Source organism: Marmota monax, unplaced genomic scaffold (genome assembly GCF_021218885.2).
Source record: "Marmota monax isolate L192 unplaced genomic scaffold, Marmota_monax_Labrador192_F-V1.1 WCK01_AAM20220418_F8-fsc00096, whole genome shotgun sequence".
NCBI lineage: Eukaryota > Metazoa > Chordata > Mammalia > Rodentia > Sciuridae > Marmota > Marmota monax.
Genome location: NW_026695236.1, coordinates 3739231 through 3766843, shown reverse-complemented (window position 1 = coordinate 3766843; position 27613 = coordinate 3739231). Strand labels below are relative to the sequence as shown.

General features: G+C 42.0%; 1 protein-coding gene across 3 annotated transcripts in view; it reads right to left on the bottom strand.

Moving 5' to 3' along the window:
- Positions 1 to 27613, bottom strand: part of Me3 (malic enzyme 3) — a 198556-nt gene that overhangs the window by 12001 nt on the left and 158942 nt on the right. For all 3 annotated transcript variants that reach the window (XM_046439339.2, XM_046439340.2, XM_046439342.2), the window contains one exon: positions 13121 to 13230. In XM_046439339.2, coding sequence (XP_046295295.1) covers positions 13121 to 13230 — 110 coding nt within the window. The remainder of the gene's footprint in view (positions 1 to 13120; positions 13231 to 27613) is intronic.

The following is a 27613-nucleotide window of genomic DNA, read 5'->3' as shown; positions in this document are numbered from 1 at the left end:
TGAAAGTGACCCAATTTTCCCTAATAATCCACTTGCAGAATTTTTGTTTCCTGTATTTTCACCTTTGTGTCTCACTGGATTGAAGGTTTTAGTTTCCAAGAGAGAAGTACTTATACTAGGATACACAGCATGTTGAATCAGGAGTTGAGAACCACCACTTGACCATTTGGAACTCTTTATACCACTACACCAGTGGGAAAACAAAGAGGTTTTTGATCTAGGTGTAGTGATTGCTCCTGGTAACCAACAGGAAATCTGGGGCAGGAAGGAGTACATCTGGCACTGAGGGGATCCTCTGAGGTGTGTCTTAGTATTTCCATGCTCAATAGTAAATATCAATGAATACTATTGCAACTCAAGAGAAGCAGGAATACTGAAGATTCAGAGGTCTTAAAACTGAGGGTAAGTTTTTACCTACTGGGTAAAGACTGAGGACCCTGGCTAGCTGAGGTCCTCTCTGAGAACAAAACAAAACCAAACAAAACAAAACCAACAACAACAAAAAAACACGGAATAGGAGGTTGAGGAAGAAATTTATAGAAATCAGCTATGGCCTCACTTCTAGTTAAAAAAATAAGAAATGTAGCAGTCATGCATATTTCTTCCTTCATTCTTATGTAACTATAACAATGGTATAGATTAGATAATTTCTTCTCCCTCTCCCTTCCCTTTATTATGTTATACACATTTGGTTGGAGGTTTACTTCTTTGCTTTAATATTTGAGTAACTGAATTTATAAGTGTGACTATAACTGAATTTTAAGAGTGGTTAATCCTTCCCAGAAGATGAAGAGTATGACTATCTTCCAGTAATGAATAAAATGACTATTGAAACTGTCTCATCCCTTTTTGGGGAGAAGGTGAAAATGTCTTCATTTCTTGGAGATAGTTGCATTTTGTTAGAGTAGTTTTTGTTGTCTGGGAGTACGAATGTGTAGAATAATGTGCATGGATTCTAATGAGAGCCAAAAAAGGTGAACTGTGCCACTTATGGGGTAATTGTTTTTCAGCTCCAAATATACCTTTCTCTTACACTGTTTGATCTGCAAACCCTGTTCAACTTTGCCAACTGGCTCTGTGCTGGGATTTGGCACCAGAGGGAGACTGGAAAGCTAGATGTGGGGTAGTGAGGACACTTTTTCTGCATTGCCTCAGTTGCCAGGTAAAATGTAGGACACTTAGTAAAATTTGAATTTTAGGTAAACAAGTAATTTTTTAGTACAAGCATACCCTTGCAACATTAGCATGCATATTCTAAGAAAGTTTTTCTTATTCATTTCATATTGAAACTCAACTGAGAACCCTTGGTTCTGCCACTCCACATCAGCAGTTGAGTCCAGTCTGCAGGTTGTCCATTACTTACCCTCATAGCAAGCATCCCCAACCCCACCCCAAGACACCAATGCCAGCGGGCTGCCACCTCCTCTTTCCTTTGTTCCTTCAGCCTCAGGGGTGGCAGCAGATACTTAGTGCTTCTTTTCTGCTTTTCAATTCCTTAATACATAATTGACAATTCTTTATTTAATTTTCTCTGTCAAAGCAAGTGGTGTAGACCTTGACTGATAGAGTTCATAATAAAACCTAATCACAGTTGGCAATGTTAAATTTCCATGATGGGCAAAGAAAAGGAAATTAAAGTGAGGCTATTTATGGCTTGTTGAATTTGCACAAATTTTAAAAAAACCTAATATTTTCTAGGGCTGGTGAGGGAGCAGTAAAAACTAAAATGTTCCAACACACTTTGCATTTTGAAGGGCTACAATCCTTTTTTTGGAAAACTATTTCCTGGTACAGACCAAGGCATAAAATGTTCATGTCCTTTGACTTCATACTTCTTCTGGGAATCTGTGTATAAAAAATTAGAAATATATGTTCTAGGACATTTAAGAAAATGTTATTTGTAATGCAAAGTGGCTGGAAATAACCTAACATCTAACAAACGAATAATGATTAAATCGGCTGGTGTAGACACTCAGTAGAATATTTTGCAGCTATTAAAAATGAAGATTGTGTAGTAGTATAAAAATACTATGAGTTAGTAACATCAGATATTTTTCTAAGTGCCTTACATGTCCTAATATAAATATATTTACTCATTTAATCCTAACTACTATCATCCCTATATTACAGAGTGGTAAAATGGACAGTTCAGTTTGTTGAGTTGTTTTAGATCATATAACACAAACCAGATTTGGACTCATGGAATCAGCTATAAGGGCCTGTGCCTTTAACCACTGAACTTTTGCTTTATTGAATTTGTTGGAAAGAAGAGAACCTTAAATAGTACACATATCATGATTCTAATCCACACACACACACACACACACACACACTCCAGAAAGGACTACAAAAATATACAGTTGCAGACTGGGGGTTTAAGTGAATCTTCTGTGTTCTATTTCCAGTTTTCCAGATGGTTTGCTTTTCGCTGGCTCAGGAGTGGGATTTTCTTCTAGAACAAGAGTTATGCCTGGCTTGGAGACTCTGTGTTGGGCTGAGACAAGGGGCATTTGGAGTCTAGTAAGTGCACATTCATCATTGTGGACATCAGGAAGTAGGAATCTAACCAGGAACACACTCCCTAGAAGATGGGGTGCAGACTTTCTTGTCTTCACATGGCTGTGGCCTGGGGAAACTACTGAGCTGTCAGCAGGTCCCAGAGGCATGGCTGAGGACTAGTGGGATTTCCCAATTCCTTCTAAAGGTTCCCAGAGTGCTCCTTGTGCCTACCAGATGCTCCGTGTGCCCACCAAAAAACTGTGGAAGAAAGAGAAGACTCTGACATAACCCCTGCCATCAGGGAACACCCTGCTTAGCAAGGCTTTGGTACAATATCTGTAATAATCAGCAATCAGAGGTCTTTGGAAATAGTTACATTCATTTAATTAGTGAGCAGCACATATGAACCATGTGGATACTGAGGGTACCATAGGTATCCAAATAGGCCAGGTTCATTCTTTTTTCCCCAGGTTCACTTTAAAATGTAAAGAAAGAAGTGATTAAATGATTACAAATGTGAAAAGTATTATAAAGAGTTTTGTGAATTAGCTTGTGTAATTTAAGAATAGAGGAGTATATTATCAAGTTACTTTTGTAGCCTCATGCCTCCATATACCAGTAGCATTATTCATGGTTCCTAAACATTGCACCTAGCTTTTGTTCATGCTGTTCCCATGATCTAGAGGAGCTTCCGTAGTTCATTATTTATTCCTTAAAACTTAGCTCAGACGATCTTCTTTGCTTCCCCAGGTATCATTAGTCACCCCTTCCTCCCCCATATTTACACTTTATTCAATCTGAACAAAGCTAGGTTATCACACAGCCAGGATTAGCACTATACTACAATCAAACAAACAAAACAACAACAACAAACCGTCCAAAATCACATCCAACAAAGCAAATCTAAATAATTATTTAAATTAATCAAATCAATTATTTAAAGAGGTGGCGAGGACTATTTCATTATATGATCTCTTTCCAAATCCCCATTGTCCATTTTTGCCAAAGTCCACTTGTGGTGGCTGTTCTCCATTTGTGCCTCCCTGTAAACAATCCTATCCTGCTTACTCTCCCAGTCCCTCAAAACCTGCTTTCATTTTAGATCTACTGCATCAGCATCTGTGTTTCAAAAGATCTCTAGATGATTTTTATGCTAATTCAAATTTGAGATGCATTGAACTGGATGGCTTCTCTTGGTGAAGTACTAGTTTCCTGTCATTTGGACAGAAGGAATTTTCTGCTCATCTAGTTCTACTTCAGCAATAAGCCTTCTGCCTGAGAAGAGGCGATGCGCAAAGCACATGCCACCAGATGGCGCTAAAGATATTCTCTCTGAGTCTGTCTCAATGACCCAACTTTCTTTACTTTTTTTTTTTCCTTCCTTTTTTGGTGTCAAATATCACTTGGAGTTAGATAGAACCTGAAGGTTTAATAACCGAGCTTACCTGCAGAAATTTAGTGCTGGAGGAGAATTAGAGATTGCAACATCCTCTTAGTGTACAGATGAGAAAATTGAGGTCAGAGAGAAAAGGGGAAGTAAAATAGGGAAACTTGGAGAGGTGCTTGTGCCCATTTAGGGTCTGCAGCCCAGACAGCCTTTCCTGACTGGAGTTGGAGGCAGTGAAGGGACATTATAATTTTCCTGGGGGAGAACTATGAAGTGAGTGGTAAAGTGGAGGCAGAGAGAAGGGAACTTAGGCAGAAGATGTCACTCAGATGCTTGGCTGTGACTCAGGAAACTGTGGAACACAAAACAACGGAGAGGAAAGAATTGCACATTTCTGTACAAGAACACAAAGGCAGCTACCATTTATTGGCTCTGTGCTAGGGCTTACCTGCCTTTGCTCACATAATCTTCACAACAACTTTACCAAGTAGGTTCTGTCATGTCCCCACAATTGTGCTTTTTTTTTCTCTCTCAGAAGAGGACCATGAGACTCAAAGGAAATAGAAGCAATCAGGACAGAACCTGTGATGCTCTCACCACCAAGTCTGCAAACTCTTTTTCATGTCCATGTACTTCATGCTTCCAGCTGTAACCATAGAGGTCCTATCACTGCTCCTAACTAAAGCCACTTCTCTTTGTGCACTGGATCCCGTCATTTTTGTCTGCTCAAGGAATTTTTCCTGTGATTCTCTTCCCTGTTTCTTGCATCCTCAATCTCTCTCTACTGGGTCACTCCGATGCCAATATGTTGTAAAGTTTCCACCTTTAAAAAACCTTCCTTTGGCCTGATGTAAGTTCCACCTTATTTTTTACTCCCATTATGGCCATGCTTTTCTAAAGAGCAGAATATACTTACTGCTTTGATTTCTTTTTCGTCATTTTTCTGTGAAGATGAATCTAATCAAATGACTGACCCACCTCTTCTTGACTTCACCAAGCACCCCCACCTTGCCAAATTCCGTGGTCAGGTCTTAGCCTTTATATTCCTTGACCTGTCAGCAGCACTTGATATTGTTGCCCATCCTTTCCTTTGGGGAACTCTTTTTGCACTTAATTTCTGAAACTCCACTCTCATTGTCTACCTGTGGCTACTTCATTATGATCTCCTTTCTGGAGTCCTTTTTTGAGGCCATTCTCTGAGGTGGCAAGTTATCCTAATTATGGACCAGAACTTATCAGGCAAAACTGCAGTTGTTAAACCCAAATTATAAATTTTAGCAAATAAAGTTATCACATCCATCATTAACTTTCGTTAAGTGTTATGTGGGGGTGGTTCTTGGGCTTCCTGCCAAGAATTTAAAAATGCATAGGAAGGAAATTGCTTCGCTTTTTGGAGGTAACCACCCTGAGAGGTCTGGGGGTCCAGGGATGTACAGAAACGTGGCTTGTGCTCATAAATGTCGTGGGCAGCTGAAAGCGTGACTGGTTGTTCCCATTTGTGATGAAAGAAAAACAAGCTTTCTTTTAAAGAGGGAGCTTTCCATAATTACATTTCCTGCAAACTGAATACTTGAGGTTGTAGATTCAGGAAATAACACAAAAGGACAAGCCAAGTACGTACGTAGTCTCTGCTTTTAATAGTCACATTTAACAAAGTTAAAGCAGTTTCTGTGCTGATCAACAGATTATTGGATGAAAGGAGAGGAACTCCATGCCTTATCAGGAGAAGGCGACACCACGGAGCCAGGCAACAAGGACGGGCAGAGTACCACTCCATCAGGGTCTGGCCAATGTGGCCTTGGAGCCTGGGCCCCTGCTGGACTGGAGAGCCTCTGCATAAGCCAGGCATGCAAGAGTCTGCAAGAGTCATTCCCACAGCAGCCAGCTACTGCCATCAATTAGTCACTAGTGCCTATTTATCACTTGTTCTGGGCCTTTAAGGGACAAACTCTTGAATATATAAAGAGGAATGAAACAGGCTTGTTTTTCAGAAGATACCACCAAAAGTGTCTAGAAAAATCAGTTCCCCTTACTGAACACCAAGCAAAGGCCTTATAAAGTTCTTTGACACTATTTTTGTCTCATGAAGGAGTTTTCCGGAGCCCTTGAAACCTCTAGATGGTAGTTTCTAGCCCACAGAGAAGGCAGGGCTAGGCCTATTCTGCCACAGTCTGAACCAGAGGGATACTACTACTACTACTACTAATAATAATAATTGCCATCATCTCAGCTTCTCTGGGATTGTTAGTTGCTCAATAGGCTAAAAGAGATGTCCAAGGAGCCAGGTTCAGATATGTGAGAACCAGAAAGAAATTAAAGAAGATCTTAGAAGATGGAAAGCTCTCCCATGCTCTTGTATAGGCAGAATTAATATTGTCAAAATGGCCACACTACCAAAAGCACTATACAGATTCAATGTGATTCCAATCAAAATACCTTTGTCAATCCTTATAGAAATAAAAAAAAGCAATCATGAAATTCACTTGGAAAAATAAGAAACTCAGAATAGCCAAAGCAATCCTTAGCAAGACAAGTGAAGCAGGAGGCATAACAATACCAGACCTTAAACAGTATATACTACAAAGCTATAGTAACAAAAATGGCATGGTATTGGCACCAAAATAGACACATAGACCAATGATACAGAATAGAAGACACAGAGACAAACCCACATGAGTACAGTTATGTTATACTAGACAAAGGTGACAAAAACATACAATGGAGAAAAGATAGTCTCTTCAACAAATGGTGCTGGGAAACTGAAAATCCATATGCAGCAAAATGAAATTAAACCCCTATCTCTCACCATGCACAAAACTCAACTCAAAGTGGATCAAGGACCTAGCAATTAGACCAGAGACCCAATAGAGAAAAAAGTAGGTTCAAATCTTCATCATGTTGGATTAGGCCCCAACTTTCTTAACAAGACTTTTAAAGCACAAGAAATAAAATCAAGAATTAATAAATGGGATGGATTCTAATTAAGAAGCTTCTTCTCAGCAAAAGAAACAATCAGTGAGGTGAAGAGAAAGCTTACATGTTGGGAGCAAACTTTTACCACATGTACATCAGAGAGAGCACTAATCTCCAGATATGAGATCCATGTAAACCTTAGGACTGGGGCAGCTCTGGAAGCAGAACACTACCTTGGCAGACAGGATCTAGTGAAAGGAAGGCTCTGCGGACCGGGAAGTAGGTAATATTGGGGGACCATGGGGGAATTGCACTGTGGGGAAGACCAAGGCAAGGCCTGGAACTGTTGCTCAGTATGTGATGTGTGAAGTGGGTCAAAGGAAGGCAGTGGACCCCTGAATACCATAAATAACTACTGGTTATTTATGAACAAAACACACCAGCTGGACAAAGTCTTCAGATCGGCGCCATTCATGTCATTCTGCTTGTTCCTACCATGGCATCTGTAGCCAACTGGACTTCTCCCACCCCTACCCAGGGTGTCATCTTTCAGTGATATGATTCACATCTCTTAGCCATTTGTGGTCCCAGGGAACTGTGAAGCATCCTGCAAAGTGGGCAACAACTGCCTGGTACCACTTTTGAGAGCTGGAGAAGGTGAGGTCATCCTGACATCTGTAGCTTGGCCTTGGATGCAGTATCCTGGTTGGTGGGGGTAATACTTGAGCTACTAAGGATAAGCCAAAATTAGCCATGAATGGGAAGAGAGTTCTAGGTAGAGGGATCAGCACATTCAATATTATAGACTTGGCAGAAAACTCACAGATCAATGAGTAATGTAATGTGCTGGAGGAATATAGCTTATGTGGGAAGTGGAGAAAAGTGAGCTGGGTCTTCCTGCCCTTCTTTCAGGTTTCCTGTGTCCTGTGCACACACTGGGCCTCTCCTCATCTCCTTCAGAACTTCTGTCTGGGCTCTCAATCCATCCTCTCTCCCTTTCATAACTACATGTCAAGAGTCTCTTATGCACCACAAGCTGAGTACTGCTACATGCCTGTCCCTGCCTATACATACCTACAATCCTTGCCACAACTGGTACTTTAAGTGGAGAGTGATACTGGAATACTTAACAATGAAGTAGCACAGGTGTCAACTAACCAGAACAGATGCTGGCCTTTGGAAAGCATCCAGGCCATTCTGGTGGTACCAGCTGATAACACCATTTTGTCCATTTTGCAGGTGAGGAAAAGAATACTCTGAGAATTTAGGCCACTTGGTCAAAGTGGAAAGGATTCAGATCTAGACGTGTCTCTGTCCAACGTCTGACTGTTGAACATCCAGCTCACAAATTAAGGCTTAAAAGTATGAAGGGGAGTGACACAGGCCTGATGTAGCAAAGGACACCCTGACAAACAAGCTCTCTGGCTCCAGGGATGTGGAAGGACTGGGGCCAAGGCAAGTCCAGGGAAGGCTGGTGGGGTAGAGGATCCTCTGGAGCAGATAAGTTAACCAGACTTTCTTGTCCCCAGCCACTCTGTGTGGTCAGCTTGCAGCCCAAGGGCACTAGGCCAGCAGCATTCTGGCCTAAGTACCTGGCTCCTTGCATGCTCTCCTTGCCAAGGTCAAAACTGGCCTGCCCCCAGCATGACCATTCTTACTGCCTTTCCCCTTCCAGGCCTCTTTCCTCCCATAAGAGTAGAGATGCTTCTTTGGTTCCAGCTGAAACAACAAAAGGTCACTGGAGATTCTGCCTATTCCAAAATTCCTGAAGAGGCTGCCAGCAATGAGTCAGAGCATCAGCAGCCCAGCTCACCAAGGACCAGCCTGGCCTGGCCAGATGCTTCTTGAGTCTGAGTTGGGGTGGGAGCAGAGGAAACAACCAAAAGCCCTGGGGAGCTCTTACCCCCAAGTGCAGTGGCTCAGCCTTGTGGCCAGCCCTATGGGGGCAGTGCTTCTGAGGTGCATGGTGCAATGGGTCTTGCTGGGAGACAGTTCAGTTAATGTGTCCCAGTTCCTATGCAGCACCAAGCCACAGTCCTGCCTTCATGGAGCTCAGCCTTGGAGGCTCCTGAGGACTTCAGTTCTTTCTTTGTTTCACAGAGGATATGAGTCCAGGCTGGTGTTCAGAGAAGGAAGCATGGTCTCATTTTCATGGGGGCTACTTGGTTCTAATCCCTGCAGTCTGTGGGTTCCAGGCAGATTCTGAGAATCTGTCTCCAGGACCTATGGGGATGAACTAGGCCTGTCCTAGCTCACACATCCAGTGTTCACACATTCAGAGGATCACAGCAGCCGGCTACTGGGGAGGGAGCAGCAGTGCCTACAGCATGTGAGTCTGGAATGTAACCCTCAGCAAGAGGATCTGTCCCATCATCTCACATATTGGGGAGCAATTGGTAGCCTGATGTCATGGAGAGAGTGGAGAATTCTGTCAGAAATATCTGGGTTATAGTCCCAGCTTTGTGCTTGTCTTGCTAAGTGACCTGAAACAAGTGTTCACCCCTTGTACTTTAGTGTCCTCATCAGTGACGTGGGAAGGCAACATCTGTCCCACCATGAGGAGAAGCAGGGTATGGCCAAGAATTTGTGATATAGTATGGACAAGAAGCACTCTGAAACCTGAAATTTCATGTCCATGCAAAATGTATTATGTGGCACAGTTTGTATCCTCTGGGAAGATTTTGAGACATGAGTGTCAGGATGTTTTTAAGAAGGTGGGGAAGGAAGCAACATGAGACAGAGAGAGAAGCTCAGTTATGATGTGGGCCCTAGCATCTTGGCCCCCATTGGGAGCTCTGTCCTGCACCGGACTGAAATGGTTGGGCCTTAGTATTCACTTATCACTGAGTAAGGGTAGCTTCTGGCCAGGTAGGACCATGGGCAAGGTGGATCTCTATAGCTGAGCCTCTACATGATGTGCTGGTAACCTCGCAGTGAGCTGGGGTAACAGTTCTTTCCTTGAAGGAGTATCTGGGTGTTGTATCTCCATGACCATGTCTTTATTGTTAATTATGTGGTTATACCTAAATATCAGACTGTGTTCATCAAAGGCAGGAGTAATAATATAGTTCCTGCCATTCTGGTTCTATTGAGTTCTAGATGAATGACTTCAGTCTTTATTTCTGATAAAAGAATGGAAAAACTCTCTTTCTGTGAGGCCCAGAAAACTATTCAATTTGGCTTTGCCTGGGAGTTCATAGGTAGGACATAAAAACCAACAAATTTAAACAAATGAATTGATTTCATTTAAAAAAAATCTCCCTATGTGTGCATGTTGGTGTGCACAGGTGAATATATACATACATCTGAGCATGAGAGCACATGGGGGTGCATTTATACATGAGTATATGTATGATAACTGGGATAAGAGAGAAGCTGTGGGGCTGGTGTCCAGTGCAGACATGCCCACATGAATGAGTAGGTGAAATTATGAGAATGTGCATTTGTATGTGGAAACATCATTCACTCACTCTTTTAACATTTAGTAACATCTATAATTTGCCAGGCTTTGTGCCGGGAGCTGGGAAACAAGAAGAGATAGGATCTGGTTGCTACCACAGGAAGTTTATCATCTTGTAGGGGAAACAATACAATATAGGCATCCCAGGTACAGTGAGGGAAGAGATTGTACAGAGGGATCACCTGAGTGGGCCCCCAAATCAGACTGAAACATCCATTGCCAAAAAAAAAAATGGTCTTTCACAACCATAATAACCTCTTGGATTTTCCAAATATAAGAAGTATTCCAATCAAGGAATCAGGACTATTCCTTCTCTGGACTTGGATGGAATATGTGCTGCTGGAAGGATAAGCCTGAGAGACCCTGGCTCCAGGGACATAGAGCACTTCTAAAGCCAATGTGAAGCACCTTCTGTTTCAGAGGAACAGAAGCAAGAGACCTGGAGCTGTGTCTTGAAGGGTAAAGGTATTACTAAGGCAAAGATGATGGGAAAGGGTGAGCCGGACTTTCACATGGCAGAGAGAAATGACTGGTAAGGAGATTATAGGAGTGAAAATGGAGAGTCAGAGGACAGAGGAGAGACCTCAAAGCCATAGACTTGAGTGAAGGAGTGTGAACTTTCACACAAACAAGGGGTAGCAGAGTAGTGTTTCCATCTTAGGGTTACATTCTGGTAGTAGTGTGGGGGCAGATGGAAGCTGATGGATGGCAGGGCCGGCTGGGTATGTTCCTGTACACGTTTATGAGGATGTATACACACAGGGCTGTGTGTCTGTCCATCTGGAGTCTGTGCACCAGGTGTGCCGCCCACATGGACTTGTTTTCTACTCCTCCCCTCTGGCTTTGGCAGCACAAAGGCACGGGATGGCTATCCTGCTGCTGACTCATGGGTGAGTGCCATGATGGGGCTAGCTGGCAGGTGCTTCCTCCAGGGCCACAGGCACACCCCTTCCCCTGGACTGACAGTGAAGGTCCTGGCAGGCAGTGACAGGATGGCCAGACTGGACTCTCCTGTCTGTGTGATGGCTTGTCTAGGAGAGGCTGGGCTTGCTTTGTCCCAGGCTCAGCCATAAGGTGAGGGGCAGACAGAATGGAGAGGCTGTGAGGACAGGGGCTTAGCTATGGCCCAGCTTTGCCTTTCTGGGTCTCCCTGTCTCTGTACGCTCACTTCTCAGGCACTGAAGTCAAGTATTTGAACTTAATTATCTAACAATGTACTATAACTATGCTATCCTACCTCTTGAAAATTCACGACAAATCTAAAAAAAAAACCAAAAAACCCCAAATCAAAAAACTAATTTATCACATTTCTTACACCTCACATGTGGACCACAAGGTTTTTGGTTTTGTAAGATGAGTATAACCTCTAGAATGGCATAGTAAGTAGTTAGGAACTTGGAATTTAGATTCCAAAAGAATGGGTTCAAACTTCAATTGTACACTCAATGGCTAAGTTACCATCCTCTCTGTGCCTCAGTTTCTTCATTCACAAGACACAGATGCTAAAACCTCATAGGATTAAATGTATAAAGTTCCTAAAACAGTGCTTGATGTATCATGAATCTTCAACTATAAACCTTAACTAGTTTTACTAGCTCATCTCGGCTGTTCCCTCAGGTCTAGGGAGTTAGGGAATTCGATTGATGAAAAGTTGAGACCTCTTTGGGACTCTAGAGGAAACGTGTTTAATGAGATGTTGACCCAGGGATCAAGACTTGTTCCCACCAACTCATTCTTTTTATTTGATGTGGGTCTTTGGTTTTAACAGGTTTTGGTTGTCAGACTTCATTTGTTAAATAACAACCTATGTGGACCCATCAAGTGTTCTCTTGGACCTTACAAAATGCTAGGAATGGTTCCCAGTGCTCCTCACTGGGAACTTCTGGATTGGATGAGATAATCCTTGGGAGGCCACCCTTCCTGTTCCAGCTTCAGATACTGGCACCTCCACAGCAAAAGCAAGTGCCTTCAAGTATTTCTGGGCCTTATAATAGGTGGCCAAGTGGACCCTAAAACAGAAGGTGCTTCACATTGGCTTTAGAAGTGCTCTAGGTCCCTGGTGCCAGGGTCTCTCAGGCTTATCCTTTCAGCAGCACATATTCCAGCCAAGTTCAGGGGAGGAATAGTCCCGACTCCTTGATTGGAATACTCCTTGTATTTGGAAAATCCAAGAGGTTATTATGGTTGTGAAAGACCATTTTTTTGGGGGGGGCAATGGATGCTTTGGTCTGATGGAGTCCTAGGTACTAGTGCGTTCTATATATCAGCTCTTTAAATTTTCACAAAACTCTCCTGAGGTGACTGTTGTCATCTCTATAGATTAGAGAATAAAATTAGTCAGAGAAGGGATTTATTCAGGGGCTGGGGATATGGCTCAAGCGGTAGCACGCTCGCCTGGAATGCGTGTGGCCCGGGTTTGAGCCTCAGCACCACATGCAAACAAAGATGTTGAGTCCGCCGAGAACTAAAAAATAAATATTAAAAAATTCTCTCTGTCTCTGTCTCTGTCTCTCTCTTTAAAAAATAAAAAAGAAGGGATTTATTCAAGTACTAGTAAATGGCAGCATTGTTTTTAATTTCTTACATTCATTAAATCACATCATTCTTACCTCTGAAGTAGTAATGATCTGCATTTTGTAGATAAGCAAACTGAAGCTTAGCAAAATTAAGAGACTTGTTCAAGGTCATAGAGCTAAGAGTTAGCCAAGTGGGAGTTGAATCCAAGTCTAATGTTCTGTCTTCGACAGCTGCTTGGAATGAACCAGCTATGAGGTGACACCTCTGCCCTGCTTTGGCATCCAGGTGAACCTTGTGGAAAGGCAGGTTTTAGTCCCCAGTGGTTTTGTAGGGTGGAAGCCTACCTTGGATGTCATCATTGAACATGCAATACTTGTTGCGGTATTTGTTGAGCAGGCGGAAGGCATTGGCATTGGCAAAGTCTTCAAATTGAATGAGGCAATTTATTCCAAACCTGTGGAGAGAGAGGAAGGAGCACATGACTGACTCCCTAAGACAAATCCCTGAATGTCACAGCCTGCATGGGAGAGTGGGTAGGCTCAAACAGGAGGTGGAGAGAAACATGGCTCCTTCATCTGGGTTTTTTGCCATCTGGCTGGATCTGGAACTCCTGGGCTTGGAGTTCTGCCTGTCCCATCATATGGATAGGGAAAGGAGAGAGTAGGGGCACCTGGCTTAGTTGTCAGCCAGGTGCCCCTACTCACTGTATCTAAGGTGGACTGGTGGCTCCCTTGGGCTTCCATGGCAGACAGTGGGCATGCCAGGAGGGCTGAGATGGAGCTGCCTTGTCTGTAGCCTTTTGCCATCTGGTATCTCAGCAGAAAAGCTCACCCACTCCAAGCTCAAATGCATAAAGAGAGCCAGGCTTCCCCACCAGAGATGGTTGGGGAGCTTCTGCAGCCTCTAAATATCTCCCTCTCCAGACCTGGAGGCCAGGAGCTCCATCACTGGAGACTCCTCAAAGTTCAGTCATTGGTCCCTGACATGATGCAAGGAAGGCTGGGAAAGGCCAGCATGTGAAACCTTTGTCATCTATTTACATCTTGGTGATGTTGTTCTCCAATTTGCAGAAGTAGAAGAGAATCAGGTAGGGAGTGCGTTTAAAATGAAGATCTCTAGGCCCATCTCACAGCCTCACAAAAGGTGGATGAGGCTCAGGAATCTGCATTTTAACCAGCAGTCCAGATTGTTCTAATTCTGCTGTCTAGAGAACTTTGAGAAACACTGCCTTGGTGGATGAAAACAATGCCCAATAAGCTGCTTCATGGGCCTTATTGGAAATCTGTGAGGCATTGCTGCCTAGATTTTCCCATCTTCCTTAAAAAGGGGAAGGGGGGCTTGGTTAATTAGAGTTTCATAACCTATTTTTCCTTTTAATATTTGTTGTCTGTCAGGAAGCTGAGAGCAAAATTCCTGTCTATTTACAATAGGCATCTTTAGTCTGAGATTTCTACCCACAGATTTCCCTCTTACTTCATGCTTGCTCTTTGATTCTGATATTTGGTAATTTTATTGGTGTCTTAGTCTTTATGGAATCAGGCATGTATGAATTCTTAAAAATTCTTAACACATGGACAAAAAATAATTTTCATCTCATGGGTCAATTTGTGATCGAGTAATGGTACCTGAGATCATGTTCATTGACAAAAAAGTCCTGATTGATCCGCATGAAATTCAGGAATGTCAGGACATGTGGTAGGGAGAAGTGGCTTGCTATTTCCAACCTAGTGTGAACCACAGGCTTGAGGCCCTTTTGAGATGAAGAGGTGTGGGTGGGCCACCTATCTGGCGGGCTTTCTATGCTCTTGAGGCATCTTTCTGGTGAGGTTAGTGCCTGTGGGGGAGTGGATTGTACTGAAAGACCCAGAAAGCAGTTTTTCCAGCCTCATAATTTTCGGCACAACCTACCCTGTCCAGCACAAATGTCAGTGAGTGGGTAAATATTTGCTTCTGCTATGTTTTTTTTCAGATCCTTAGCTGGTCAGAGCTGCTGATGGGGGCACTGGAAATGGGGTCATGTTACAGGGGCGGAAACAAAGGGGGTGGTGACTTGCTGTAATCTAGTGCTAAAGATTTCCAGGCTTGGATCAGGAGGCTTGAAGGCCTGACAACTGAGTGGCCTTGTACCTGTCACGTCACCCTCATTCTGCTTCAGTTTCTCATTTGTCAGTGGGCACAATATCTGCCTGACCATTTTCTGAGGTCTGATTGAGGACTAAAAGCGGAGGATATGTTTTTTTCAGCTTACTGATGTATAACTGATAAATAAAAATGATATATGACATGATGATTTGATGTATGTATACATTGTGCAATTATCATCACAGTCAAGTTAGTTAACACCTCACATGGTTATCTTTTTAATTTTTTTTTTTTGTGGTGAGAAAGCTTAAGGTTCCCTTTCTTAGCACATTTCAAGTATACAGTATAACACTATTAGCTATATATAGTCTGAGGCTGATTTTAGACTGAAATCATTCTAGCCATAATTATTATCTACAATGAAGAATAAGTGCTCATGAGGTTTGTGGTAGGATGGTAGGGTAGGGTAAGGTGTGACAGTGGTGGGGGGCTTACTGTCTCCTGACCTACTGTTCAGCTATTTTCTCTTTGTACAGGAGATTTTGAGAGAGAAAAGGTTCACAGATGGTATTTAGTAACAGTAGCAGAAAGGATACTCAGCCCAGCTCCTAGGCCTGAGATATTGTTGGATCGATAGAGCACACAGCCTTGAGAAGTTATAGGGAAAGTAGTGGCCTCAGGGGAAAGCTGAATTTCAACAAAACCAGGAAGACAGGGAGTTGTCAGAGGAATGAGAATATTGGGTGTGTGTATATATATATATATATATATATATATATATTTTTTTTTTTTTTTTTAAATCACAAATCCAGTTCCAGAAGACTCTAGAAAAGAGTTTGGGAGGGAAATGAGGTGTAAGATATTGGGTTGGACCATGGAAAGCATAAAGCACTTGCTTTGAACTTCTGTGAGCTCCTGAGTTGACTTTATGACTCCTCCCTGGGCACTTCAATAGGACAGTTATAGATAGGGTTATAAGATGTATCTCTTTGGGGTCATCTTGGAATCATTAGGTACAATAATTAACATTTCCATCTCTCTGTCTCTGTGCATAACTAAATATAGATTGTTTTAAAAGAGAAAGTCATCTCATAATTTCTCTCAATAATGCACTCCATGATTTGACAATCCTTTAACAATCAGTACCAAGAACAGTGCCTGATACATAAGTACTCAACAATATAATACCTTCATATCTTCAGGTTCTGCATCTGTGGATTCAATCAATCCTAGATTGGAAATATTTTTTAAAAAAATGCATCTGTACTGAACATTACAGACTTTTTCATTGTTATTATTCCCTACATATACAGTATACCAATTATTTACATAGAATTTATGTTGTATAAGGTATTATAAATAGTCTAGAGATGTTGTGAACCATTCAGGAGGATGTGGGTAGGTTACTATGCCATTTTATATAAGGGACTTGAGCATCCATTGACCTTGATATCCACAGGGGGTTCTGGAACCAAATTCCCTTGGACACTGAGGGAAAATTGTACTATGACTAGAAATGATAAATAAAACTTCCCAAGCACAAATTTAATTCCATGCTTGCCAAGTAAAATTTACTGTGAATTTTTGTTCAGCGTGTGAATTTCAAGTATTTGAAGTGGAAGTGGGGAACAGAGTGTCTTTGGTTGTTGGTGACAATTTACTCTATAAAAGTTGCTTCACAACAAGCCTGGGGCTAAAACACTGAAAAGGTCAGACAGCAAAGCAAGTGGGGCACATTCTCTTGCACACACCACACACATGACCTTTAAGCAACACCACCACTCATTTGCCAAGGTAAAAATAAGGCAAGCATTATAAATACCATTGTGCAGTGTATTGTTACTGTTTCATATTTAGTTCAATTTTACATAAAGAAATTCTCCTCCTTCCGATGGAACAATTTAATAGAATATAGAGTAAAACCTCATTAACTCAGGTCACTTTAGTCCCAGCTTGGAATTGCACAAAAGGTCTTGGGACCAATCATCCAATGATGCAGACTGAGTTCCTAGGACTCCAGAACCTCTAGGACCGTGTCCTTGTACACACATCTCCAGGGCTGCTCCCTGGGCCTTCCACTACCAGGAACCACCCCTGCTCTAGGATTTCACACTGTCCCCCTTCAGCCTCTGACTGCAGCCTCTACTTCTCTTCACTTTTGCTACTTCTGCTCTGCATCAAGACCTTTGGGTCCTTAATCACATCATCCAGTCCCTTGGCCTCTTTCTTATAGCATTTCATGAAACCAGGCCAGTCTGGATGAAGAGTAGTTACTTCAGTCACTGTCTCAGCACCATCCATCCACCATCTGTCTATCCACCCCTTGTTCTGCTATCCATCCACATTTATTGAGCACTGGTGATGAGCCAATGCTATAATTCAACAATTTTTCAGGAAAGTGTAGATAATGAAGGAGCTGGTGAAATGTACCATCATGAATTTGTAAACTAATTAAAAGTTAAGATAAAAAAGCTTAAAGTGAAAATCTAAATGACTCAGATAAAAAAAACTTGTCTCCATTCATCTATATACATCTGAGTAGGTTCTCTTCATAAGTTTAAATGTTAGTTATTAATTAATTTATATACTCGCCAAAATACTAAGAACAATGGTAAAAAATGATCATCTTTATTGAATATTTATTACCTGCTGGGCATTACACTAAGTTCTTTACATATCACTCTTTCAATTGCTGCATGACCTTATGAAGTAGTTGCCATTTCCAGAGAAGGAATGTTATTTGCCTAGGGGCTGTTTACACTATTGCACTTGGTAGGTGGTGAAGCTGGAATTTGGATTTGGCTCTAATCTGACTACAGAATCTGCTTTTGTTTAATTTTAAAAAGCAATACAGATTTGTAGAAGATAAAATTAAACAGGTAATAGAGCTGGATTTCTTTTTCCACATGGAGAAACATACATCAAACAGGGAGACAGAAAATGGTCTTCTATCAACCTCCTGATCTACCTGCTGGAGGAGGAGCATAAGCTACTTAGTGTTTGGGGTTGGAGTGGGCATGCTAGGAACTTCACTCAGATTTTTCTGGGAGACTAAGTGGGAGGTCTGACCCTTCTTAGCATGAGCAACAGGGGGCAGGAAAATCTGGATAGTGGGTGTCTTAGAGTCCTCTTTGTGCTTACACAAACCAGATCAGCAGGTGGCCACCTTCCAGGGCTGTGGGAGCAGTCACAGGACCCCCTCCCAAGAGGCCTGCTCAGGAACTCCTACCCAAGGCTCTGGGCAATTTCCTGATTTTAGAGCTGGCTATGTACTGCTGTACTCTTGTCCTTTCAGAAGCTGCCCTTTACCAGGGAGGTTCCAGGGTATCTGTCCCCCTTTCCACCTTTGAACTCTTCACCTTGTATCCCTGGCAGCAGTGGAGGAACATTTGATGCTTCTGCAGTGAATAATTCCTGAAATGGAGAAAGGGCACCTCCCTAAGCCACTTGACCCCAGGGAATCATCAGGGAAATGGTCTTGGAGCTGCAGGGAAGGCATTCTAAGGTTAGAGCTCACTTAAAGAGAGGATGCTGGAGCTGGATGGATATTTGGTCCCCCCCCCCCCCCCCCCCAGTGCTTAAGGCAAGAGAAAGTTTGCAAATGTTAACCTGAGTCTGGGTGTCCTAGCAAGCTGTGTGACAGTGTGATGAGACCTAGGTCAGGGCCAACAGAGCTAGACACCAGATACCTGGGATACAGCCCCCGGGGTAAGAGGTGTTCTGCCTTTCCCCTCACAAGCTGACCAAATGCAGAGCAAGGGCTGTTGGCAAGAATCAAACATTCCAGGGACTACAGACCTGGTTTCTCTGTTCAGAGGTCAGGACCCACCATTCTTTCAAACACCTGAGTCTGATCTCTTTCAGGCCTGAATAAACACAAGGGACCTGGGAGGAGCAGGTGAAATTGCTCAGCCTGTTTCCAAATAGAATGACTAAAAGCTACCACTCAGATTTCCATGGGCGTCTGCTCTGTTCTTCCAATGCAAAACACATGCAAGACTTCTATAGCAGTGTGTAAAGTGAGAATAACACACCCAGAAACCCATTTTTTCTTGTTTCTTTCTTCTCATCTCTTCTCTTTCCTTCCAGGAACTAGAGCTGATAGAACCATGAAACTCTAGGTCTTTTTAAAATTTTACATATTCCATTAAGCTCTGGGCCTCTGAGATGCCCTTAGAAAGAGATTCTGTGGTTAAATAAGTTTAAATGCTCTTTATCTTATGTATTGCTTATATAATGTATTTCAAAAGCTCTGAAAAGTCCTGCATTAAGAAACCTGTTCGACCCAGCCTTATCTAAGCTTATTTGACCAGAGACCTTGCCCTGCTGCACCTCTGCCTACTCCTCATCCCCACATATGGTAGAGCACACTTTGAGGGACATGATTCTCTGCAGAAAGAACTTTGTTCAAGTGGGTTTGGATGTATTTAGGGTGAGGCCATCTCTCTGGGGTCGGAGAATCTCAACATTTGGCTCTGAAGTAGGGCAGGGTGACAGCCACTGGGGGATGCAGGACTGAAGGATAGATTTGTTTTGGAGATGACAGGGGTACATAATGGGATAAAGGAACCAGTGTGGTTCCTCCCCAGTGTGGAGGAGAGATGAGAGATGAGGGATGAGGGATGAGGAATGAGAGGATGGGGAGAGCCTGGGATGGGGCGAGAGCTAGAGCACAGCTGGAATGTGAAAATGTGGTCAGATACCATGGGACAGATATGAGCTGTCACACCCCAGCTCAGCCACAGATTATATGAGGGAATGACTCATTGGGGATGGGGGAAATAGGGAGGTGGGTGTTGGGGAGGCATCCACAAGGATGTTCTGTTGGTGAGGAAGCTGGAATCCATGGATTAGAGAGAGAGAGAGGATACTGAATCTGAAAATGAGAACACAGAGTGGAATGAGGCACAGTGATTCACTTCATAGAAGGGCTGTTATGTGGACAAGGAATTATGTTGACCTATTTTTGCATAGTCTTGAGGGAAAAAGCAGAGCAAGAGGTGGAAGACAGAGAGACCCAGATTTCAGTACCATATAAAGCAGAGATTTTAAACACTCTAGACAGAGGCCGCTGGTCACTAGAGGTGATTCTGTGGTCACTGGAGCTCTACTTGGCAAGGAAGTCATGGAAGGGATTCCAGCCCAGGGCGTGAGGCTGGACCTCTGAGGTCCTTCCCTTCCCAGCTCCCAGACTGGGAGATTCCCTGGTGTGCTTGCCTGGCAGCCAGACTGGCAGGCTCCTGTGACTGGCATTTTGGCCTTTGGGAGAAAACCCCCATCAATTTAGCAAGATAGTCACAGGAAGTAGTAATTTCTAAACAAAGCCCCAGGAAAATGTGGCCATTCCTCAGTTACTGCTCTGATGGAGAGTGCAGGCCAGACAGAAAACACTTCAGAACATTAGGATTTCCTCCTGAATTTCCCTGTTTGTCTGAGTTCGGGGCAAGCACACCCATGGCGTCAGGAGTACCAGTGCTGGGAAGAGGGTGGTAGTTAGTCTGCTGACCTCTCAATCCCTCATAGGTCAGTGGCCTGTGCTGAATTTTCTTTCTAGGGCACAGGAACTCACTTCTCAAACTCCTGCTCATAAAGCTCAGGTGCTTTCTTCAGATATCAACTCACTGGTTAGCTCAGGGGCTTCAGTTAAACCAGTTGTATATGCCCAGATGTCATATAGCCACTGATGAGACTTCTATGAATAGTCTGGCCCTTTGTATCTCTCTATTCAGTCTACTACTGTAGTGTTTGCACTATACAGTCTATGATGCTATAACATCCAGATCCTCTTCAGAGTCTGACTGTCTCATAGAACTGGTTAAACTAGAATTATGATAGTTAGTCTTGGGATACAAGATGGTAAAGTAGGGAAACCTAGTCTGTGTGTATGGGCTTTTAGCACCAAATGAGCCAAAGTCAGAGAGGGGAAGAGACTAAAAAGACCAGTCCAGGTTAAGCAATGCACTGGATTGAAGCAGGCAGTAGACAGAGTTCTAGAAGGCAAGGTGCTATCTTACTTTTTATTGTGTTGAATGGCAGCCAAAGAGGAAGCTTTAATGAACTCCCTTTTCTGCCTCCTGCTCCGGACAGGTCAGTCTCAGACACCTGTGTTGAGGACAAAACATTCTGCTACTTATCTGCTACCCTATGCTTTCCTGACTCAGTCAATATTTGCTGAACAATCAACAAAAAAGAAAGACAGAAAGCAAGCTAGCAAGCTGCAGAACAGTCCCTCCCATGAGTATCCAGTTGTGCACATTTCATATGATATCACCAGCTACCCCTGAAGCCAAATTCTCCTCTTCTAGAAGCCTGATGACAAAGTATTGCTATATTATAATATTTGAGGCTTCTTCCTTGTGCCCAAAGGGTTCAAGTTAACATGAATGAGCACCACCAGCAGGGCACATCTTCCTGGCTAGCAGAAGGCCTGTGGACCCTCTATGGTCAAAAGCTTTGGGTTTTGTAATCATGTGAATTTGAGAGTCTAGCTGCGTCAGTTATAACTTTTATAACTTCAGTTTTTTTGGTTTCAGGGTTGCTGTGATAATTAAGTTTAATACACCCAGCAAAATGTAGGTGCTCTATAAAAGTTCTTTCCTGGGAATAAGACTGTGACTTTTTAAGTCCAAGTAAGTATCCCCTGTCCCTTGACAACACTGAAGATAGGGATATTAGCTAGGTATACATTAATCTACACAAACACAGCATTAATTATTTGGGCATCTCTTTTTCCCCCCCAAGCAGATTGTAAGCTCCCTGGCAGCAAAGTCTTTTTTTGACTTTGCTATATTCAATAAATGTTGGTCCAGTGGATGAATGGATGGATATTATTTATATGAATAATAATAAAAACCCAACTAATGGCATGCTGTCCTGAATTATTATTTTTTTTTAATTTTGTTGTGGATGGACACGATACCTTTATTTTATTTATTTATTTTTATGTGGTGCTGAGAATCAAACCCAGTGCCTCACACATATTGGGCAAGTGCTCTTCCACTGAGCCACAACCCCAGCCCCCCATCCCTGAACTATTTTATGATTATCTTATGTGTCCATATTACAATCCCAGGGAAATTTGAATTCTTCATGATCAAAGAAAACCACATTCTTTGTATCAGTCAACATTGTAGGACATACAGAAGGCATGTACTAAATTCAGGATGAATGGAAATTTTGTAAATTATATAAATGAGAGCAAAGAGCTAGATAGGTTTCCCTTGATTCCCACTGCTTTTCTCATTATCTGGCCTTGGGGAAACAGTTTTCTCTTGTGGTCTCAGTTTCATCACCTATAATGTAAGGGAGTTGGATCAAATGAACAAGTTGTTTCTTGCCAATTTATTCTAAGACTGTTAGATTATAGTCCCATGAAGGCCCAGGTAGGAAAAATAGAATGGTCACATATAGATTGAATCACAAAGGAATTCCTAAAATTTAGGTGCATATGGAAATACTGAACAGTGAATACTTCTGTTGAGAGAGATTCAGAATGTGCACATCTCCTTGAGACATTGCAATCAGGGCTCAGGGCTAACAGCAATATTTTTATAGTCTTTTAAATTAAAATAAAACCCTCAAACTCTCGTTGTAGCCTGGATGCTATAAGCTTATATTACTTTAAAACTAACAGAAGAAACTTGAAGCCCGAGAGCCCCAGTTTTCCCCCTGGTCTGGCCTGAGCTGGCTGGGGTTTGAGGTTTGTTGAGAGTCCAGAAGGAGGTTCTCAGCTCTAGTAAATTATGGGGCAACTGGACAACTGGCCCTTAAGTAATCAAGAAGGAAGACCAGGAGAGCCAGTCAATTAACTTGGACAAGGCTAATTAAGAGGATGCCTCCTTCTCTACTAGAAAATGGGAACTGATGACCAGCTTTCTATTGTTCCCTTATAGTGAGGACGGGTGGGACACTAACTTTGCCCTTGTATGAGACACACAGAGAGAAGACATATAAAAAAGGTAAGTAGAATGCTTCCTTCCATTTATACTCACTGTCTACTATATCAAGAAGGTGTCTCGAGTGTATTGGGATGTCTTTTTTTCTATGAAAGAGAATAGAGGTAGAGAAAATCCAATTTAGAGGGTGAGTTCTGGAGTTAGATCAACTAGGTTCACAGTTTGTGTCCACTATTTAGTGAAGTCATGACCTTGGGCAACTTCCTTAACTTCTCTGTGCCCCAGGTCTTTCATTTGTAAAATGTGCATTCATTCAATAAATATTTATTGAAACTTCACATGGCAATAGGCATTATTTTGGGGGCTTGAGATAGAACAGTAAACACAAAATATAAAACTCCCTCCCTAGAACTTGTATTTTCATGGGATAGGATGATAATTTTATCCACTTAATAGGGTTTGGATGAACATCCCCCTAGGGTCTTTGTGTTAAGAGTTTGGTGGTCCCTAGGGTGGGATGACTGGGAGGTGTTGTAGACTTTTAAGAGGTGGGGCTTTATAAAAGGACATTAGGTTATAGGGGTTGTACCCTCAAAGGGCATTGGGACTCCAGAGGGTCATGAGATGAGCAGTTTATTCTACCACATGTGCCCTGCCATTGTCCCCACCAGAGGCCCAAAGCAATGAGTCTGTCTGATCTTGGATTGGAACTTCCAAAGCCATGATCTAAACATTTTCTCTTTATAAGTTAATTCTCTCGGGTATTTAGTTATGGTGATGGAGAGTTGACTAACACAGTGTTTTAGTGGATGTTAAATAAATTGATATATGTGAATTGCTTGTTGTCCATAGAAGCCTAGGTTAGCCTAGTGTCCAGTTCACCACAGGGTGAAGGGTAAGATGTCTGCTTGCTATATTAGTTATTTAATTTTTTTTAAATGCAAGAAACTATCTCTGGGTAAGAGTTACTGCTTAACACATTATTTCAAAATTCATTGTTTTTTCTAATTACAAAAGAAATGCCTCTGCATAAACAATATAACATTACAAATATGAATGACTAAGAACACAACAATCTCTGGCAATCCCATTCCTTAACTGTAATCACTATTAACAATTTGGTGTATACACATCCAGATATTTTTTTTCCTTACATAATTTATTTTGATTAAATCATTTGTTTTTAGGAACTTTGTTTTTTTGTGATCCAACTTTATTAAAAAAACATCTGGTAATCTTAATAAAAACAACAAAACAGAATAAGAAGAAGCTGAATGTGTGTGTATGGATGAGCATGACATGGAGAAAGAGAAGATGAGAATAACACTTTATGCCATGGGGTGGGTGGGGGCTTCTTCATTCTTTCCACATGAGGCTGGGATTTGGGGGGTCCCTGAACCTATCTATACTTTCTTTCCCTCCAGAAACATTCTGTTTCATCAAGTCTTCCTGGTGAAACATTCCTATTTCTTAGGGTTCTAATTCCTGTACTGGTTGCATATCAGATTTTCCCACATTGTGGACCATTTGCCTGTGGGTTGTTATGACTCATGTGTGCACTTTCCTTGGGGAATTAAGTTCTTCGTAGCATGGGCTGTGGGAGTATCCCTAAGGACAAGTTTTACTTTTCCTGTTGCCAGGTTTCCCAGAAATATCACTGGCAAGGGGCAACATTTTATATTCATTTCTTAACAGGAATTTTTGCTCCAAGTAGATGTTGTAAATGTGAACTCCAAATCCCCAATGTGGTGGAGGCTTGGTGTTTTGGTTTCTCCTGTTTCTTTCACATTTTTTCCCTAGATTGGTGACCAGGACCTATTTCTTCTTGAAGTTGGGGACAGCCATGTAAGGCTCCCAGTTATTGGTAGGATTCTGTTCCTTTGTGCCCTGTTGTGCAGCACTCAAACTTGGTCCTTCCTGGGTTGTGGACCCATCTTTAGGTTGGAATGATGAGAGAGAAACAGCCATAAAAATGGAAGGACATTCATGATTGGAGAGTTAACAGCACGTAACAACGATGATGTGTTTAAAAAGCAGCCTGAAGACCAGTAACTGGAATCCAGGGATCAAGGGAGAGGGTGATAGGAGGTGAAGTCATCAAAAGTATCATTCTAGATCTGGAAGCAAAGTTTTGGGCTGCTATAGGTGTAATCTTTTAGTAAGTCAGTAGCAGTGGGTGGGCTTTGGATGGGTTAGTGACTTTCTTTTGGGTAAGTTTATAGTTCTCATTTCTGTACCAAGAAATGTGTCTATGTCATAATAATCATGTGTTTGATTATGCAAGATGACAATTCTCTCAGACTGATAGGTCTGCAAGGCTGAAACAACACTCATCAGAAAAAAAAAAAAACAAAAAACGGTACAAAGTGTGAGAAGACCCTGCCCTGGGCACATGGACCCTCCCATTCTCTGGGTATACATGGGTTGGGTTTACACAATATCTCTCCACTAGGTGGGGGGCAGTGGGGAAGGAACAAAATTTACTAATTGTATGTACTAGGGATCTAAAATGGAGATGAGTTATACTCAGGACTGTGTTGCTTTTGTTTTTTCCTATTTAAGTTCAGCATTGGGAAAGAGAAAGTAACATTGGAAGGGAGAGGATGGATGGGTGGGGCACTGTGGAAGGCAGTGATGTATAGATTAAGTCAAGCATGGATATAGGAATATATAGCACTAAACCACTGCCTAAAAGGGAGCTTTAGAATTTTCCTGAATTAACAGTAAAAATAATAATAAATAATAGTAAACTCTAAGAGTTTACAATCATTTAGGTGAATGTTAAGTATTTTATGTAGATGGTTTCAGCTAGCCATCATAAGTACTCTACAACTTATTCTTAAAAATGCACTTTCAAGGGCTGGGGATGTGGCTAGTGGTAGGGCATTTGCCTAGCACATGTGAGGCACTGGGTTTGATCCTCAGCACCACATAAAACAAATAAACACATACAATAAAGGTATGTGTCATCTACAACTAAAAAAGAATTTAAAAAATGCACTTTCAAGCTGAGGAAACTGAAGCACAGATAGGTTAAGTAGTGTATTAATAAGTACCTTGTTAATAGAGGTTCCAACTTAGTCTAGCTCTAGAATTCATGCTTTTAATGACCACGGTTAATAGTGGGGTCTTCCATGGGTCCCTGTATTTGGTGAGACAATTATACTTTAAAAACCTTCAGTTTCTTCATCTCTTACAATGAAGCTAATGATAGTACTTACATATTAGGGTTGTTGTGTGAACTAGGTGAGTTAATGTTGTAGGGACTTCCAGCATTAAAAAAAGAACAAAATCATGGAATTTTCAGGTAAATGGATAGAGTTGGAGAATATTAGGCTAAGTGAAGTAAGCCAATCCCCCCCAAAACAAATGCTGAATGTTTTCTCTGATATGAAGATGCTGATCCATAATGGGGATGGGGGGGTGCATGGGAGAAATGGAGGAACTTCAGGTAGGCCAAGGGGAGGGAGGAAAGGGATGGGGCAGGTGGGGTGGAAAGATGGTGGAATGAGATGGACATCATTACCCTAAGTGCATGTATGAAACACGAATGGTGTGACCTACTTTGTGTACAACCAGAGACATGAAAAATTGTGCTCTATATGTATAATCTGAATTCATTGCATTCTGCCATCATATATAACAAATTAGAATAAATAAATAATTTAATAAAAAATATTGTAGGGAGTGCTTATACACATAGTAAACAATTAAGTAAGACTTGTTGTTATTAATCCATTGAGGGAAATCAGAACTTCCATTCCTTCCCCCTCCCCCCATATGCAAAAACACACCCTTCTATTACTTCATCTCCTCTACTATAATCTGAAAGTTTCAGGTCTGGACATGATTTTGTTCCTATTCTTGAAATCAAGCTATAAAATCAGGCTGCTAAAAGAAAATGAAAAGGAAACAGCCATCTGGCATCACTGAGTCCATCTCCCTGGCCAATGGGTTTCTTCTAGCACATTTGGCCTCAGTCCTGAGGCTAGACCTTAACTAGCGAAGTGTAAACCCTCTCAGTTATTCACCCTACTTGATCACCAAGAATATGAATAGGTCCTAGAGAGTTGGGGCCAATTGCGTTTTGACACAGTCTCCTAGCCCTTTCTGTGACCCAGGACAGATTCCTTGCAGGCTTGGGAGTCCATTATCATGCAACATCTGGCTCCCATTCCCACGGGAATATGTAGGGGCCAAATTGTCAACAATTAGCCATATCAGGCTGAGACTGTCCTGCTTCTTCTTCAGAGGACAAACAAGCCAGAATGAGTTCCAGAGTTCCTTCCTCTGAGCTTCCTCAGATGTGGTCAGATTCATGGTCTACTGTACATTCTAATTGATAGCTAGCCTGGGCAAAGTCTTTTGACCCATTAACCAATGAGCCAATCAACCAACCCACCTTCGCCAGTTCCTGAGGGCCCTCTATAGTGAAGCCATGTGCCCTAGTAAGTATCAGTCTGGTAGTGATGTTATAGTGTCATAGGACTTGAGAGAGGAATGATCTATAAAGGCCATCCACTCCAGACCACTTCAATACTTTAAACTTTTACATTGGTTCAGGCACAAGTGTGCCCAATCTCTTCTCTGACTGTGAAAGATTAAAGTACCAACCAACAAACAAAAACAAAAACCTTAAAAAAAACTTGACAATTATATATGTCACAATATGGTATATGAATATTTAGTAAGTGAAATATATATTTCATCAGATAACAAACAGGGAAAGAATTTCAGGTCTTGTTGGTCAGGGTCGATTTCCCTATGTTGGGCAGAATTTGAATTGGGACCTTGCTATGTGTTCTGCCTCTGGTCTCCTCTCACATTCTGTCAATTTTAATACACTACTTTTATTGCTCA